At 49.4% G+C, this 15,698-nt stretch overlaps 1 protein-coding gene across 1 annotated transcript in view; it reads left to right on the top strand.

Moving 5' to 3' along the window:
• The window catches only part of LOC128812985 (hydrocephalus-inducing protein homolog), a 75,027-nt gene that overhangs the window by 6,931 nt on the left and 52,398 nt on the right, over positions 1-15,698 (top strand). Inside the window, exons 5-12 of the mRNA XM_053987714.1 lie at positions 85-219; positions 1,624-1,823; positions 4,961-5,079; positions 6,393-6,597; positions 9,994-10,186; positions 11,291-11,390; positions 12,664-12,782; positions 13,943-14,166. Coding sequence (XP_053843689.1) covers positions 85-219; positions 1,624-1,823; positions 4,961-5,079; positions 6,393-6,597; positions 9,994-10,186; positions 11,291-11,390; positions 12,664-12,782; positions 13,943-14,166 — 1,295 coding nt within the window. The remainder of the gene's footprint in view (positions 1-84; positions 220-1,623; positions 1,824-4,960; positions 5,080-6,392; positions 6,598-9,993; positions 10,187-11,290; positions 11,391-12,663; positions 12,783-13,942; positions 14,167-15,698) is intronic.

Genomic DNA, 15,698 nt, shown 5'->3' with positions numbered 1-15,698 from the left:
AGGGATGTCACCAGGGCACGGACAGGTCTCCTCTCGTCCTGTTTCCACAAGTGGCAAAATCATCATTTTATGTCTTTCCTGCAGTTTCCTCAGGTGGTGAAGGTCTCCATGGAGAGCTCACCTTATTTCCAGCTTGTGTCCTCCAACAATGCGTACCGTGTCACGACGCCGCGTGTGCCTGTCCACGTGCGCATCCGCTTCACCCCTGACGAGAACACGGTGAGACTGGAGGAGCCCAAACACAGAAATATCTCCAAAGCCACTGTTCCCTGCACCCTGGGTACAGCCCATTCCATGCTGTAAGCTTGGTGCCAGGCTGTGGGCAGGCAGCTTGCAACCAGTCACACCTTCGCATGTGCACTGCACCCAGGCCTGACAGGCTCTGCTTCCCCTCCCTACACATTCCTGAGCATTCCCAAGGGAAGATGCACAGGGAGCAGTATGAAAATGACAAAGAGGTGTTGACAGATATTTGGCCATCTCTAGGTACAGTGGAAGGGCTTTAATTATTATGGAACACACTAGAGGGGCAAAGAGGTCGGAGAGCTTTCCTTCTTCCTGACTGGCAACAGCTTCCCTGCCTCACCCTGGGCTGGAGCAAAGACGGTGCTTTTTCACACCCTCTGTTCTCCAGCCTTGCAGCTGTGCTGTCCCAGAGCACAACTGACCGTGATACAGCTGCAGGGCCAGGACAGAGGATGTGCTGTGCCCGGGAGCCCAGCCTGGCACAGGCACACTGGGCTCTAGGTGCCCTTAGTCAGCAGGAGGTTGGTGAGCTGCAGGGGACTTGGACACCTGCCTGAAAGAGCTTGTATAGGGCAGGTACAACCTGCAGGCAGAGCTGTGAGCCCAGAGCCTGTGGCAGTGACACTGCTGTGGCTCTGTCTTCATGCCTGTCACTGTGGTGGCTCTGTCAACTGGCACCCATTCCGTGCCAAACCTGCTTTTGTGGGGAGGTTTGAACACCAGTGCTGGGGCCCTGGCAAGTCTGATCTCAGTGCTGTGATACAGAGGCTTGTTCATACAACAGGGTTTAGGACATGGCATGGAAGGGAGGAAGCCTTGCAGGGAGACAGAGAGGCAACAGCATCCTGCTACCTCTTAGCACTGTTCTCCTGACTTGGTTGGAGACGCAAAGTTAGAGGGGAGTTCTGAGTGAACTGATGTTTCTACACCAGGCCAGAGGTGCAGGAGCTCTTTGGGTGCAGCTGTTTTCTCATCTTCCAATCTTCCTTTTGCTGCTTAGAGTCAGTTTAACACTTTTTCCTATTCTCAAACAGAAGGAATAGAAACCTGAAGAGGAATGTCCTGTGTTCCCTAGCTCCATTTCCTTAGAAGGGATTTAGGAATTATTTAAAATTATTAAAATTTAGAGTAAAAATTATGGTGGCCTAGGGTAGTTCTCTCTATGACCCAAGTGACACAAGAGCTTAATGCCACAGAGATAGGTTTTGCAAAGTGCACTGGTGCCTTTAAAATGTGACGTTTTAGTAGAACTTAGTGTTCATTTTAGGGTGGAATAGGTAAATGGATGCTCTTGAATAGTTATCAGAAACGGATTTTTTCTTCTGCTATGGGGATGGCACTAAATGTCCTGTGCTGAGCTAGTTTCTTTTCCTGCAGGATTATGTCCATGAGCTCATCTGCATCACTGCAAGGGAAAGGATAGTTGTGCCAATTCGGGCTATTGGTGCCAAAGCTATCCTGGACTTCCCTGACCAGCTGGACTTCTCCAAGTGTCCGGTCAAGTACAGCAGCCAGAAGACTCTGGTGGTCCGTAATGTCAGTCACCGGGCAGCTCGTTACCAGCTGAGCACCCAGAGGTGAGGCAGACCAAAACACCTTTGGGTGATAACAGGGCTGGGAAAGAGCAACAAAGGAACCAGAGTATTGCAGCTGCTGCCCTGCAGCCCTGGCTGGAAATGGGCAGGACGTGTGGGGTTTGCTGTTGATTCTCATGTTTTAAGCAGGATGCAGCCTTTGAGCTTTCTCTGTCCCAGATTTCCTGGAGGGTGCTGGAACATGTTAGTAGCTGGCTTGCACCCTCCTGAGCACAAGCAGCTTCTGAAATGCTTACTCAGCACTGTCAGCCAAATAGAGCCATTCTCTGGGAGGCCACAAGCACATGGCTTTCCAGTGGTCCCTGCATCAGATGCCAAACATGAGCTGTGCTGCAGGCAGACGGTGCACTTCCTGTTACTTAAAGCTGACCTGATTTCCCTTGTCAGCTGAGGGCATCATGTTCCATGATAAACCTTTGAAAGCCAGTTTAAAATTTCAAACAGATGATTTAAATCTCTGAATAAGGTTGTGCCCCCTTTCATTGAGATTTCTTTTTAAATACTCTGCAGTTCCTCTGTTTCTGCTCTGCTGGGTTTTTTTTTGTTGGGTTTTTTTTTTGGTTTTGTTGGTTGTTTGTTTTTTTTTTTTTTTTTGTATTAGATGTTTGCCAGAAGATCATGAATTCTTCATTGGGAACTTTCATGCAGGTCAAGCTCCTCTAATGCCTGTCAATATACCACATGCCCATAGCTACATGCACAGGTGTATAGGAAATAGGAGACATTAGGGAATATGTGAAAAGCAATTGGGCTGATTTAGAAGATAAAAGTATAGAATAACTTTTCCTGGAGGGGACCTCTGGAAATCATCTGAGCAGACACACTGCTCAAAGCAAGACCAGTGTCTATGGATCAAGGTGCCATTGGGAGATCTGGACCTGTCTTTAGATGCCATACAAGGAAACAAACATACAAATGGACCTAGTTAAAAAGCAGAAGAAAACAACCTATTAAAACCCCCTCCATACCTTGCCTTTTTCTGCCTGTTGGGTGCAGTAGTGATTCACTGAAAGGGCACATCTAACAGGATGAGAAGTGTCTTAAGGAACAGCTCACAATTTACAGATAAAAGGCCAAAATTTAGCCTGCCAGCCCCATCTCTTGGCAGTGGTTTTCATTTGGTTATTACAGTATGAGGGATGTCTCCTTCACAGCTCTTCTATCTGTGGGCTCAGGGAACAGCTTAGTGATGTTGGCTGAAATTCAGAGGAGTTAAGTTTAGCTGTAGAGCTTGTGTCCTTGGGTCTTGGGGAGCCAGGTCTGTGTGAGAGATGACTGCTACAGCAGTAACATAGGAGTCTGCTGGGTACAACCCAGGGATGTAGAAGATGCAGGGGCTGATTTGCACTCAGTTTTTCAGTCCTGACGACTGAGTCCTGAACTTGGCTGGATCCTCTTCTCCTGATAATTTGAAAATAAGAAGACACCTTCTTTCTCAGGCAACCCTGAAGTCACCCTCAGGAGTGTTATTCCCATCCTGCCATCTGAGGGCAGGAGCACGTAACATGGGGCAGCAGTGGGAATGGAATGGAATGGAATGGAATGGAATGGAATGGAATGGAATGCTGAATGGCCAGGGATTCCCTTAACTGGCAGCTTCTCTGTTCTGATGAAATTTCTGGCAAAAGAATAGGAAAAAAATCCTGTGCCTTGCCCACACCAGGCACTGATCGCCCCAAGCCCCAGCAGAGACCTGCAGCAGTCCTGGCATCACCCCCGGGGCAGATGCAGGAGCACGTACACTAATCTGGCTCTGGGGCTGGTGGGGCTTTGTCTTTCCTCCCCTCTCTCCAAAGTCTCACGTCCAACACAAAAACATTGCTGGCCCAAGACTTCTCCATCAGCCAGTAGTGATGTTCCCACTAGTGGTAATGGGAACAGGTCAGGCCCATAATTGCAGCAATAGGTCCTTAATGAGCTGAACCTGAAGCAAGTTCATCAACTGTCAGTACTGACATGAATAAAGTTCAGCTTGCCAGATATTCTCTTTATTTTTGTGTGGCGATGCATTCATCACCAAACTCCCCAGAACACACTTTTAAGTGACAGATTGGCCACCAGCAAAGCACCGAGGCCAGGAACTTTTGTTTCCTCAGTGGGGCTGTAGAAGAGCACAAAGCTCAGCAGCTGCTGGGCAGAAGCACATTTCCCCTGAGCTGTCCCTGAGGATCAAAGCATGGAGTCTTGTGTTTGTCAGGCAAGAGCTCTTTACCTGGTGACCAATCCTAATTGCTCCTGTTAAATCCAAAGTGTACCAACACATTTGCATAATTATTTGCAATTATATAACACATTGCACAGAGTTCCTCTGCTGGGCCAAGCAAAGAGTTACCAGCCTGCATGGCAACCCAGAGTCCCAGACTGCATTGCTGGTAAATACACAGAAGCCTCTTGTTCTGCTTCTTTGATGTGCTCCTGCTAATGGTGATTCATTTAGCTGGGATTGGATCCTTCAGACTGTAAATGGCATCCTCCTCTGTGTTTCCATGTCACTGTGTTTGCACTCTTTTGGAGTTTTGACTGCTCCTTTTCTTAGAGCAGCTTTCATTGAAATGCTGATAAAATGTGCCCTTTTTAGGCTAAAACAGCACATTTTCAAGGTAAAATAAACCAAAGAACCACACTGCAAATTCAACAGTAATTATTCCTTGGTCTTCAAGGAAAAGCTCCTTCTCCCTGTCTGATTCCAGGGAGAATCTGACTCACAGGACAGGTAGTGCCTTAACATTTGCATCTCTTGAGATGAGGTTTATAGGCAGCAGGTAAAGAGAAATTCCTGAGGCAGTGAGTGTCAAGTTGTGCATGCAGATAGCTCTGAACCCTTTTCACAAACCATTCGCTGATGGGATTGCTGGCAGTTGGACCCTTGAGTCTCATTGCAGAGGGCTGGATGCAGAGTATGGGGGACATGAAGTAATTTTATCCCACAGTATCCTCTGAGGGCTGGATCTGCTCAGAAGTGGGTCAGTGGCTGTTTCTGATGCTGTCTGTTCTGTCTTCTGTTGACCGTGGTTGTTTTGCTCCCTGCTTGCCCAAGTGAGCTGAAGTGAGCTGCACTGCAGAAGGAATCTCATGCCCAGGTGTCCCCCCGAGTCCTGATCCCTCTCTCTGTGTTGCAGTCCTTTCTTCGTGGCTCCGGCCAAGGGAACTCTGGGCGCTGGTGACAGCATGCAGGTGACAGTGGGATTTCACCCGCTGACGAATGGTGATCATTCCGGGTCCCTGTGCTGCAACATCGGTGAGTGCTGGGCCCTGCACGGGGCACAGGACAGTTCTGCCCCATCACTCCCTGTTGTCCCACCCCCCTCCATTCCCTCTAGAGGTCCCTCCCCTGTTCAGTTTTACCCCTGAGAAAACTGAGAACTCCTTCGTGTTTAGGGGGTTGATAAAGTGGATCCTCTCTAACAGGGAATTATTGGACTCCTGTTTTGCTGGGAGTTGCTGGGTGGAGGAAGGAGGATCCCTGATTCTCCACTACCATGTGGCTATGCCTGGGTGAAGTTTTATTTTATTCCTGGGTAGTGCTGTATGTGAGGTGTGAGGTTTCCATCAGACTCTCTCCAATGCAATGTGTTTCTTGCACACCTCTGACCCATATGCTGCTTCTCCATTGGCTTGTCACAGACCCTTTTTCTTGTTGCCCTCTACACATATATGTAGTTTCTGTCTAATAACATTTTCAGGCCGTTGAGTTCCTGTTTGGTGACAAATCAAGACAAAATTTTCCTTGTCCCCATTTCCGAAGCCGTTCACGCTGTTGCAAACCTCTCACATCTATCTCCCATTTGATTTCTAGACTGAGGAATCCCATTCAGTCTTCATATAGAAGCTGCTCTGTACTTACTAATCTTTCAGTTTCCCCTTTTTTATTTAATTTGCAATGCTCCAGCTTGGTTTTTGAGATCAGAACGATATAAAATATTTCAAGACTGATGTGGCTGTGAGTTTGGACAGGAAGATGATGATGATTTTCGTGGTGTTCATTTTGTAGTGGTTTGTCATATTGCAGAGCCAGGCTGGTTTCCTCACCTGTGTCCCCTCCTGCTGTGGGCTGTCACTTCACTTGTTCCTCTGGGCCTCCTTTTGCTGCCCACATGCCCCCAGGCATATTTGCTTGTCAGCAATAAGGGATCCAAGGGATCAGGAGAGACATGAGTCTTGTGGGATGCCCAGGGGAGACCCTGGGCAAGCCAAGACTGAACAGGGATCCTCAGCGTCACCTGAAGGACTTTGATGCAGAAATCCCTGAGTGACCCACTCCCTGATCTGAGTGAGTCACTGGAGCACATTGACAAATCTCACTGTATATACTGTCACCTTGGGGCCAAATCTGTACACACACACTCAGAAATAAGGTGTTTAAGGAGCTGCCCAGGACATCTTCATGCTGTACACCCAGAGCTGTCAGGACGTGATAAGTGTACTGATCCATGGAACTGCTCATTCAGCTACAAACTGTGACACCTTCTTCTGTGACCTGCGGTTTGCTCTGTTCCTTGTGCTTCCATCAGCCAGTGAGCTGAGTAAAGACTCCTCTTTGCTTTGTTCCAGGTGAAGAAAGTATCCACACAAACCTCCATGGAGAAGCTGTAGATCTCAACATTGGGTTGAGCACAAATTCCGTGGAGGTGGAGAAGACTTTCATCACCATGTCAAACCACACAACCATGTTCATCAAAAACAGGAGTAACATCACAGCCCACTTCCAGTGGAAGACTTTTCTTGATGAGGAAGACGAGAATGAAGTGAAGAGGAGGTTGGTTTGAAAGATGCATTTCAGTGAGATACATGGCCCAAGACTCAAACTGACATATGGCCTCAGGGGGGTGTTGGTGCTTTTGAATGGTTTAGGCCAAGTAAACCATCCCTGGCACTAGGGTGTGTGTCCCTGGGTTTCAGGAGCTCAGCACTTAGCATTCCAGTTCCATTTATACTCCAACCATGGCATTTTGGGAAGGAAAGGTTGGTTGCAATGACTGGATTTCCTCAAGTTCTAATTGGGCTTTTGCCTCTCTAATCATCTTCCTCCATGACCTGGCAACATCCTTAAACAGTTCCTGAGTTGCTAGCCCCTCTTTCCAAAGGTGATACACCCTCTTTTTTTCCCTTAGCTCCTTCAAGAGCTCCTTGCCCATCCAAGCTGCTTGTCTTCCCCGTCAGCTCACCTTTCAGCACACAGGGACAGTTTGTTCCTGTACCTTCAAGACTTCTTTCTTGAAGTATATCCATCCTTCCTGGACCCCTTGTTTTTAAGTGCTGTTTCCCAAAGTACTCTCCAAATCAGTCTCTTGAACAGGCCAAATCTGCCTTCCAGAAGTCCAGAGTGGAAGTTTTGTTGATGCCCCTCCTTGTTTCACCAAATATTGAGAACTCTATTATTTCACGATCACTGTACCTCAGACAGTGGTGAACAGATGAAGTTCATTTAGTTATTAGGAAATCCCCTTGTGATATCCAGTACCTGGATCCCAGGGAGGCAGCACACTTCTCTGTGGAATGGATCCAGTTGATCTACAGGGCCCTCAGCTCCCCTTAGAAGGGAGTCACCTACTACCACTACCCTTCTTTTCTTCTTAATACTTGAGGCTGTGATCTGTCTGACAGACCAAGTGCAGCTGGGAGACTCTCCAGACAGAATTTTTTCTTTAGTGTCATCTGCCAGACCCTGTGGATCCAGGGCCACATACCATATTCTGTCAGGGCACCTGGGTAGGTGATGGGCATCAGGAAGGAATTTTATTACCTCCCCAGCAGAGACCCATTTCTATTCGCCTTGACCTGTCTCTTAGGTCTCCTCCTCATGCCTGATCCCAAGAAGGGCAGGGCTCCTCTGGCTCCTGCTGAGCTTCTCTCAGGGTTGGACAGGTGTAACTCCACCAGGTTATTTCTGTTTCACTCTCCCTAATGCTCCTCAGCCTTTCCACTTCTTCCTTAAGCTCTGCCACTGGACAGAGCAGATCATTCACCTGCTGACACCACACACAGGTGTCTTTCACACTGTCCTCTGATATTTACACCAGGCTCAGACCCTCCCTGCAGCCAGGGGCCTGGACAGCTGCGTCCTTCCTGGGGGGTTCTGTTTGAGTTAGTGCACTCCTGCTGGCAGCAGCAGCAGCAGCAGCAGCAATGGCTTTTCATCATTTGTAAACCATTGCTGGGAAAAAAAACCCCCAAAAAACAGAAAGAAAGAAAAAAAAACCCAGAAAGAAAGAAAAAAAAAAAAAAAAAAAAGGCAAGCGCCTCACAACCAGCCAAAAGACACAACCCACTATCCAAGGAGGGTGGGTGGCTGCACGCTTTCTGCTCAGCCTGCTTGCATGAACTGCCACGCAAAAACTGAAAAAACGCTGGGCCAAAACTGCTGTGGCAAGCCCCTGGTTGCTGCGGGCCAGGTCGCTCGCACTCCCCAGAGCCATTTCGCATTGCCTGCAAAGGACCAGGAGATCAACCCTTGCCCTCTTGAATGGCTGGCAAGAGGGTCCTTTAGTGCCCTGGGCTTCTTGGTTTTCCACTGTTCTCTATTGTATTAAAATACAAGTCCTCCGGGCTTCACCCGGGTGCCCAGCCTGTCCGGGGGAAAACCCTCAGAGGACTGGTCCGCGGGGAGGATGTGGCGGGACCCGGATAGCTCCACCGTAAGGACGAGAGGGCTCTGAAGTGGCTTTATTCCTAGAGGCTTTATTTCAGGAGCGTCGCAGGAACAGGAGGGTGAAACGAGGAACACGAACTCTCCAGAAGGGAGCGAACTCCGGGAGCCCCAAGGAAAGGCGGGGCTGGGTATTAAGGGCAAGGGAGTGGGAGTGGTTAGGGTACAGAACAGCCAACAGGCAACGGGTAAAGGGGGGGAGACAGAGTGGGGTGACATACAGAGAACTAATCAGGGTACAGAGGAGGAGTGGTATTCTAACAGGAGCCAATGGGGGTAACGGAATAACTGAACCTTCTGGAACTGGGGAGTATGCTAAACATTGATGGACAGCTCTTCTGGGGTGGAGAGCAGCAGTTGATTGGCAACCTTTTCTAAACTTGCTGCCTCCCAAGGGAGAGCAGGAACCCCTCCCACACTCTAGCTCCGTATAGAGTGTCTGACTTCCATACAAGCTCTGTGTGTTAAAAAAAAATCCTTTTCTGGCTACTTCCCTGGGCTGTTTATTTCCATTTTTTTCCACTTGCCTGCCTCAGCCTGGACCCCAGATGATCCACTTTCCCCTCAGAAGCAACTAGGTTTCCCCAAAGTAAACTTCAACCTGGTTTTGGTTTTGTGGGGTTTCTTCCAATTACATCTGTTTTCATGCCAGTTGGTGTCCTTGACTGTCACCAGGACATTTTGTTCTTCCTTACTTCCAGTCTTAGGGATGGTTTTAGCTCCAAGGCCACTGTCCTGCTGTCAGAGAAGCTTTTGAGATCTCAGAGCAGAGAGGACTTTTTATGGGAGGAGATAGTGCAGGACCCTTTCCCTCTCAGGACATTCTACTACCATGCACTGGGATGGGACCAAAAAAGATCTGAATCATGAAAAGGCCTCTCTGGGAGTTTGCTGTCTCCCTCTGGCACAACAAAGTCCCTTCTCCTCTCAGAGCCTCTGTTTTCATGCATATTGCATATAAAACCTTGAATGTCACTGAAGGGATGCGGTGCCAGAATTCATCAATTTCCTCTGGAAGTTCCCTGGGATGCTCTTGTGAAAGGCAGAGTAGGGGAACAGGGCAGATCCAAAATGGAAGAAACAAAGAGTGATGCTGGTAACATGTAGCTGCAGCCCAGCTTCATCTCCCCTTCCCAGGGAAGTCCTGCTCTGTGATCTTTATCTGCCTCCCCCAGGCAGCTCAGTGGTAGGAAAAGCCACTTGAAGTGCCTGGTGGATTCTCCGTCAGTTTTGGCAGAGGCTTTGAGCCAGGAGGTTCTCTTGAGGGCTGCTGGCTTTGGAAATGTCTCCTGAGCTTGCAAGTGTGAAGTAAAACTACCTGCTGTGCCAGTGAACAGCAAGTTATCCTCTGATCCATGTGGGACCCCCATGGCTTGGGGTCAGCCCTTGCTGGGGAGCTGCTGCTGCTCCTTCCCAAGTGCTTTGCTCTCCTGCACTCACACTTCCCTCTGCAAATATGTGGTTTATTAAAAGATCTGCTGGCCTTGTCTCTCCCTGTGGCTGCAGGCAGTGTCATTTGCTGCACGTGCCAAGTGAGGTGTGGCTGGAAACCTTAATGGAGGAGGAAAAAATACGGAAGGTGAAGGGCTTTTGTGAAGATCGCATTGCTCTCCTGAGGAACATGGTCCAAGAGGAGGTGGCAAAGGTGCAAGAAGACCCTATGCTGTTCTCCAATGACATTTTTTTCATTGAGCCAGTGGTAAGTGATAGCTGAGAACCCCATTTTCCTCCTCTTCCTCCTCCTCCTCTTCCTCTTTGGTCTCCCACCCACCCTATTCCCACCCCCCTTCCCCCAGATGCAGGCACTCAGCAGATCCTCAGCTGGCTGGATGTGCTGAGAGGGAGGACATGGTATTTCTGGTGTGGCTGCAGAGCTCCCTGCTGAAAGCATTTCTGCCCTGCAGGCTCAAGGCAGGGCTGGGAGCCTGACAAAGCCGAGCTCTGCTGCCAGGGCTCGAGCTCAAGGGCGCTCCGTGCGTGTCCTTGCAGTGTCCACAGGGAGCAGTTATTGTAGGCAGGGGCTCCCCCGACACGTGGTGCCTGGGGTTCAGCAGAGGGTGTTGGAGCTCTGCCAGTTCACATACTGACCTGAAGCTTGCAATGGTTCGCTGGGAAAAGGAGGCCAAATTCAGCCCGAGGTTAATCACAGAAATGCCAATCCCCTCCTGTAACCACGCCTTGCACTATTTCTGAGTGTCCCTCCCAGTGTCATCTGAGAGCCTGGACACAAGGCTGGAAGGTTTAAATGGGCCTTCTGAGTTCTCTTGCACACAGGGACAGAAAACCTTTTCCTTTTCTGTTTGTGCAAGCAAACTGCCACATCCTCCCACCAACCAGAGCCCTGATTCTGAGTACTGGCATTGTGAGAGATTATGAATGCCTGGTGTCTGCACAGTGCAAAATCCCTTCTCATCTTGGAGTAAACCCCAGAATAATGCCAACCTCTGCTTTCTTTCAAAACAGGTTAAACTAATATTTTTATTTCCAAGGAAGGGGATCATGTTCTCTCCTTGTGAAGAGCCACCAGTGCACAGTGGCAGTTACATCCCACTGCAGCTGACAGCAGCATGATGTGACCAAGGGCTTGTGTCAGAGCAGTAGGAATATTGTGGAGAGTGGGAGCTGATCAGCTGAGCATTGAGAGCTTCCAGCAGTGTGCTGAGCTGGGTTTGGAGTATTTCCTTGGGCTCCTTGTGTTGTTCACTCATCATTGATGCTCTAAATAAAGGCTTACAGGACTGTGGTTGAAAACAAGAAATATGCAGTTTGAAGAGAAATGTTTTGCTGTCCCTTTCTGTTTTAGGAGGGAGAAATTGAGCCAAATGGTTGGGCTGAAATCAAGGTGACCTTCAAGCCCCTAGAGGCACTGAAGTACCAAAGTATGGCTTACTGCAACATCTCAGGTACAGCTCCTTTCCCCTGCTTCTCTCACCCTCAGTGCAGCCATGGTGCAAGCCTGAGCCCACTGGGCTCCCCTGTAACTGCTGGGAAGAGTCCCTGGTCAGCAGGGCAGTGCTGGCACACTCCACTGGCCCTGCAGCTTCCAGGGAGTCTCCCGTGCAAGGCCAGGGCTCAGAATCCTGTGTCTGGGTTACTGATCCCAAAACCACCCAGGCAGTGCAGGGAGAGATTTTCATGCCATGGCTTTGCCAGCATTTCCTCAAAGGCCAAAGAGCTACAGAGCAGAAGAGCTTTAGTGAGCAAGCACTAAGCCCCTCTAGAGACCACTGACCTCCAGGATGGGTCCATTTGACATGGCTCCATCATCAGGTGGTAGGAGCTGAGTTAGAAATGGGCTCCCTGACCCTGGATCACCTCCCACTGCCCAGACACCACCAGACCAGAGGTGCCTGAGCCCCACTGAGCCCAGGGTGTTTGCAGAAGGAGCACCCTTGGCCAGCACCTGCTTCTGTCCCTGTGTGGGAATTGTCACCTTGCAGCTCAGTCTGTGGAAATAGAACACAATGCTGAGTGCCAGAAGTTGAGGACTTTGGCAACAAAGTCATGTGCTACTGGGTTAGGTAGTTTGGTAATTGGTAAACACTTAATGAACTCAGCTCCTACCACCTGATGATGGAGCCATCCTGGAGGTCAGTGGTCTCTAGAGGGGCTTAGTGCTTGTTCACTAAAGCTCTTCTGCTCTGTAGCTCTTTGGCCTTTGAGGAAATGCTGGCAAACCACATAATCATAGTATGTTAAGGATGGAATGGACCTTAAAGATCATCTAGTCCCCTCCCACTAGACCAGGTAGCTCCAAGCCCCATCCAGCCTGGCTTTGAACACTTTCAGGGCTGGAACCTCCAGAACGCCCCTGGGGAATCTGCTCCAGTATCTCACCACCCCCACAGTAAAAAAAATTCTTTCTAATATCTAACCTAAATTTCCTTTCTTTCAATTTATACCCATTACTCCTTGGCCTGTCACTACAGGACATCAGAGATGTTTTTAACTCAGCAGACTGGTGGCTCAAATTGGAAACCAGCCCCAGGAATGGGTTAGAAATTGCAAGTCAGCCCCAAGGGATATCTCCTGAGGGAAGAGAAGGGTCCATATCTTCTCCTGCAGCATCAGGAGCTGGTTGCATCCAGCTCAGAGTCAGGGACTAGCACTGAGGCAGCCTGGAAAATGCAGTGTATCAGAGGGAATTATTGTACTGAAATGGACATCTCTCCCCAGGCCTTGAGAGCAGGCTGCCCCTGTGCCTCAGAGGAGAAGGCCAAGGACCCTTGGTTAAACTCAGCTGTCATACACTGAACCTTGGGAACATTTTTGTCAACACCCGCCATGTATCTGAGGTGAGCAGCAGGGCTTGGGATGGATCCTGATGGCTCCTGAGGCAGCAGCAAGCCTGGTGGAGCTGTGGAATTCCTGCCAACCTGGGCAGTTGTGAGCAGGGAATATTTGATGTGCTGGTCAAATCTGGGGGGATCTGAAAGGTGTGTCTGTTGTTCATGAAGCCCCAGTCCCTGCTTTTGGGCAGCCTTCCTTAGGGATCAGCTGGGAGGCTTCCTGCTTCCTTGGCATATGAAAGCAACAGTGGGTGAAAAAGCTGCACGTTCAGAGGCTTTTATGGCAGTGCCAGACACAAGGCACCTTTGTACTGGGCTGTTGAGAAGCAGCTGGAACACACTGGCTGCATTTGCGCTTCAGTCCACTGCAAACAGCTTCCAGTCAAGTGTCTCCTGCTTATTCCTGGAAGTGACAGAAAAGCCATCCAACCTCCTGGCTCAGTGCTGGCCCTTGCAAAGGGCTTGGGAGTTCGTTCCCTTGCTGACCAGTCCCTCACCACACTTTGGCCTTGATGCATCTCTGACTCTGGAAAGATAAAAGTGTTCCTGGGAATAAAGCAAAGGATTTTTCTACCTATTTGCCCCCCCCCTCAAAAGCGTCAAGTTTGCAAAAAAAATCAAGAGAAAGCAACTGAAAGAGGTAGAAGATGAGGCACTACATCATGCCAGACACAAAAGCTTGGCTGTGGAAGGGAAAGACCCACTGAGTTTTCTTACCCAAAGATGGTGCTGTCTATACATTTAGATGCTGATGCCTCATTATCAATGTATTGTTTTCATGGTATGAGAAAAGGTGAATGAGTAGATGGTACTGTTGGAGCTCTGCTAACTGGGGCAGCAGCAGCTCTGTGGTGATTCACTACGCAGCTGCAATCACCCCACGTTGCTCTCAGGGCCAGGTCTGAATGAGCTTGGTGATGCTGACCAGAGGTGGACTGCTCTGTGTCCGTGGGATAACCCCAGGGTGACTGCAGTTATGTGGAGTTACCACGGCTTTGCGTGAAAACCCAAAGGCAGACCTTGTCCTCTTGTATTTTTAAATTTCTGCCATTCAGCAGCACAAAGCATCCTCTGCCTTTTCTGGGTGTTAATTGCATCATTAGAAAATAACTCACAAGAAGGGAAGATTCCACATGTATTTCCATTTCACTTTCTTGCTGCTGCAGGTGAAGCTGATTAACCAAGGAGCTATTGATGCTCCCTTCACCTGTATCCCGTCAACTGCAAACACGGGCTTCTGCTTCAAGTTTGCACCTGAGGAGGGCATCATTGCACCAGGTGGGATCCAGACTATTCAGATCTCCTTCAATGCCACCGTGCTGGGGATGTTTGAGGAAGAATTCCAGTTCAGTGTGGCTGGATCTCCTACGCCTGCCATCCTGACCATCAGGTAAGGACTGTGGGAGCTTGGTGGGCACATCTGTAGCTGTCTCTGGGACATCCCCCACCTACCTCATTTTGGGGTTGAACAGAGAAAAAAGGTGTTTCTTGAGGTCTTAATCTCTGCTCTGATCCTGTCATTGCCTTAGTGTGAGGATGCCTCCTGCCCTGCGTGGTACCGAGGAGCTGGAATGACTCCTCCCTGCAGGGATCTCCCTCTGCCTTGGGCCATGGCAGGCAGTGGGATGGATCAGCTTTGGGCAGTAGCTGCTCCCCCCCTGAACAGCCAGCAAGGCCCCCAGGGCTTTGGAGATGGGCCAGCCTGGGTGATTCTGCACCAGCACCAGTGTTTGTAGAAACTTCCATTAATAATCCATCCCAGATGGGCAGCAGCCTCCTCACCTCACCTCTCACAGCCATGCTCTGGGGGACAAGCCGTGCTCCCAGCTCCTGTACACAGAGTGCTCTGGTACCTCCTTTCCACAGCTGGGAAAGGACTGATGTGGGAGACGGGGAACTGTGCAGCAGGAACTGTCCCAAGGACTTGGGCGTTGTCCTATGGGCTAGTGCCATTGCAAGATGTCCTGATTTAGGACAAATTAGGGGAAAACACCTCCAAAGGAGCCCCTTATAGGAAACCAAACCCTCCGCATAATCCTGGCCCAGCAAAAGGGGCAAGGGCTGATAAAAGGGGAGGCAGAGCTCAGTCCTCAGGACCACAGCACACGAGGGCTTGTCCCTGCTAGCCTGAGCCATGTGCTGCTAGGATCATGTAGGGTAAGCAGGAGATCTGATGCTGGCTGCTCTGGAGCTTTGGAGCTAGGCTGCTGCTGTTGGGAGGCAGTAAAGAAATGAAAGCAATCTGCAGTCGATTATACCAATGAGATAAGGGAGATGGACAAAAAAGGACAAAAAAGAACAAAAAAGTTATTAGCAAGAGAAAAGTGGTGAGTAAGTCTGCCCATAGTGGAGAACCAATTATGCTGGCTTTGTTTTTGGAGGAAAAGTGCTGCTTTTTTATTTTGGAAATCAAGAGGGAACCTTTCACCATCAAATAATTGATTCTCCTCTGTCCCTCCCCCAGATTGGTCATGGGATTTTATTACATAAGCAGCTTTCTCCTTGAGCAAGAGCAGGTGTCTCTTGTTGAGAGGTGTAGAGCAGAGCCAGTGGCAGTTCTGTGAATATAATAGAAGGCACAGTTCACTGGTGCTTGATTTTTAACCAAAAGGCAGAGTGGGCATTGATTGGCATCAACCATGAAATAAACTCGTGAGTGTTGTGCAGCTTCAAATGCTGATTTTCAGTTGGTGACTTTTGGAGTCTGTCTGCTGAGTTCAAGGACACGTCAGGTGGTGTGCTAGATTCAGGACACCCTTGTTTGGTTGTTTAAGCTATTGCTTTTGGCTGTGCCAGCTGGTGCACTGCTGACAAGCTGGTCCTTTCCACTGTGTAGAACTGTTGCTGCTCTTCTCAGAGGATGTTTGGGGCTCCTCTGGCTTCATGTCTCAAAACTCTGTCTGTAAGGATTGTGTGGGTCAA

This window comes from Vidua macroura, chromosome 11 (genome assembly GCF_024509145.1).
Source record: "Vidua macroura isolate BioBank_ID:100142 chromosome 11, ASM2450914v1, whole genome shotgun sequence".
NCBI classification, from domain to species: domain Eukaryota; kingdom Metazoa; phylum Chordata; class Aves; order Passeriformes; family Viduidae; genus Vidua; species Vidua macroura.
This window is presented reverse-complemented; position numbering and strand designations above follow the sequence as displayed.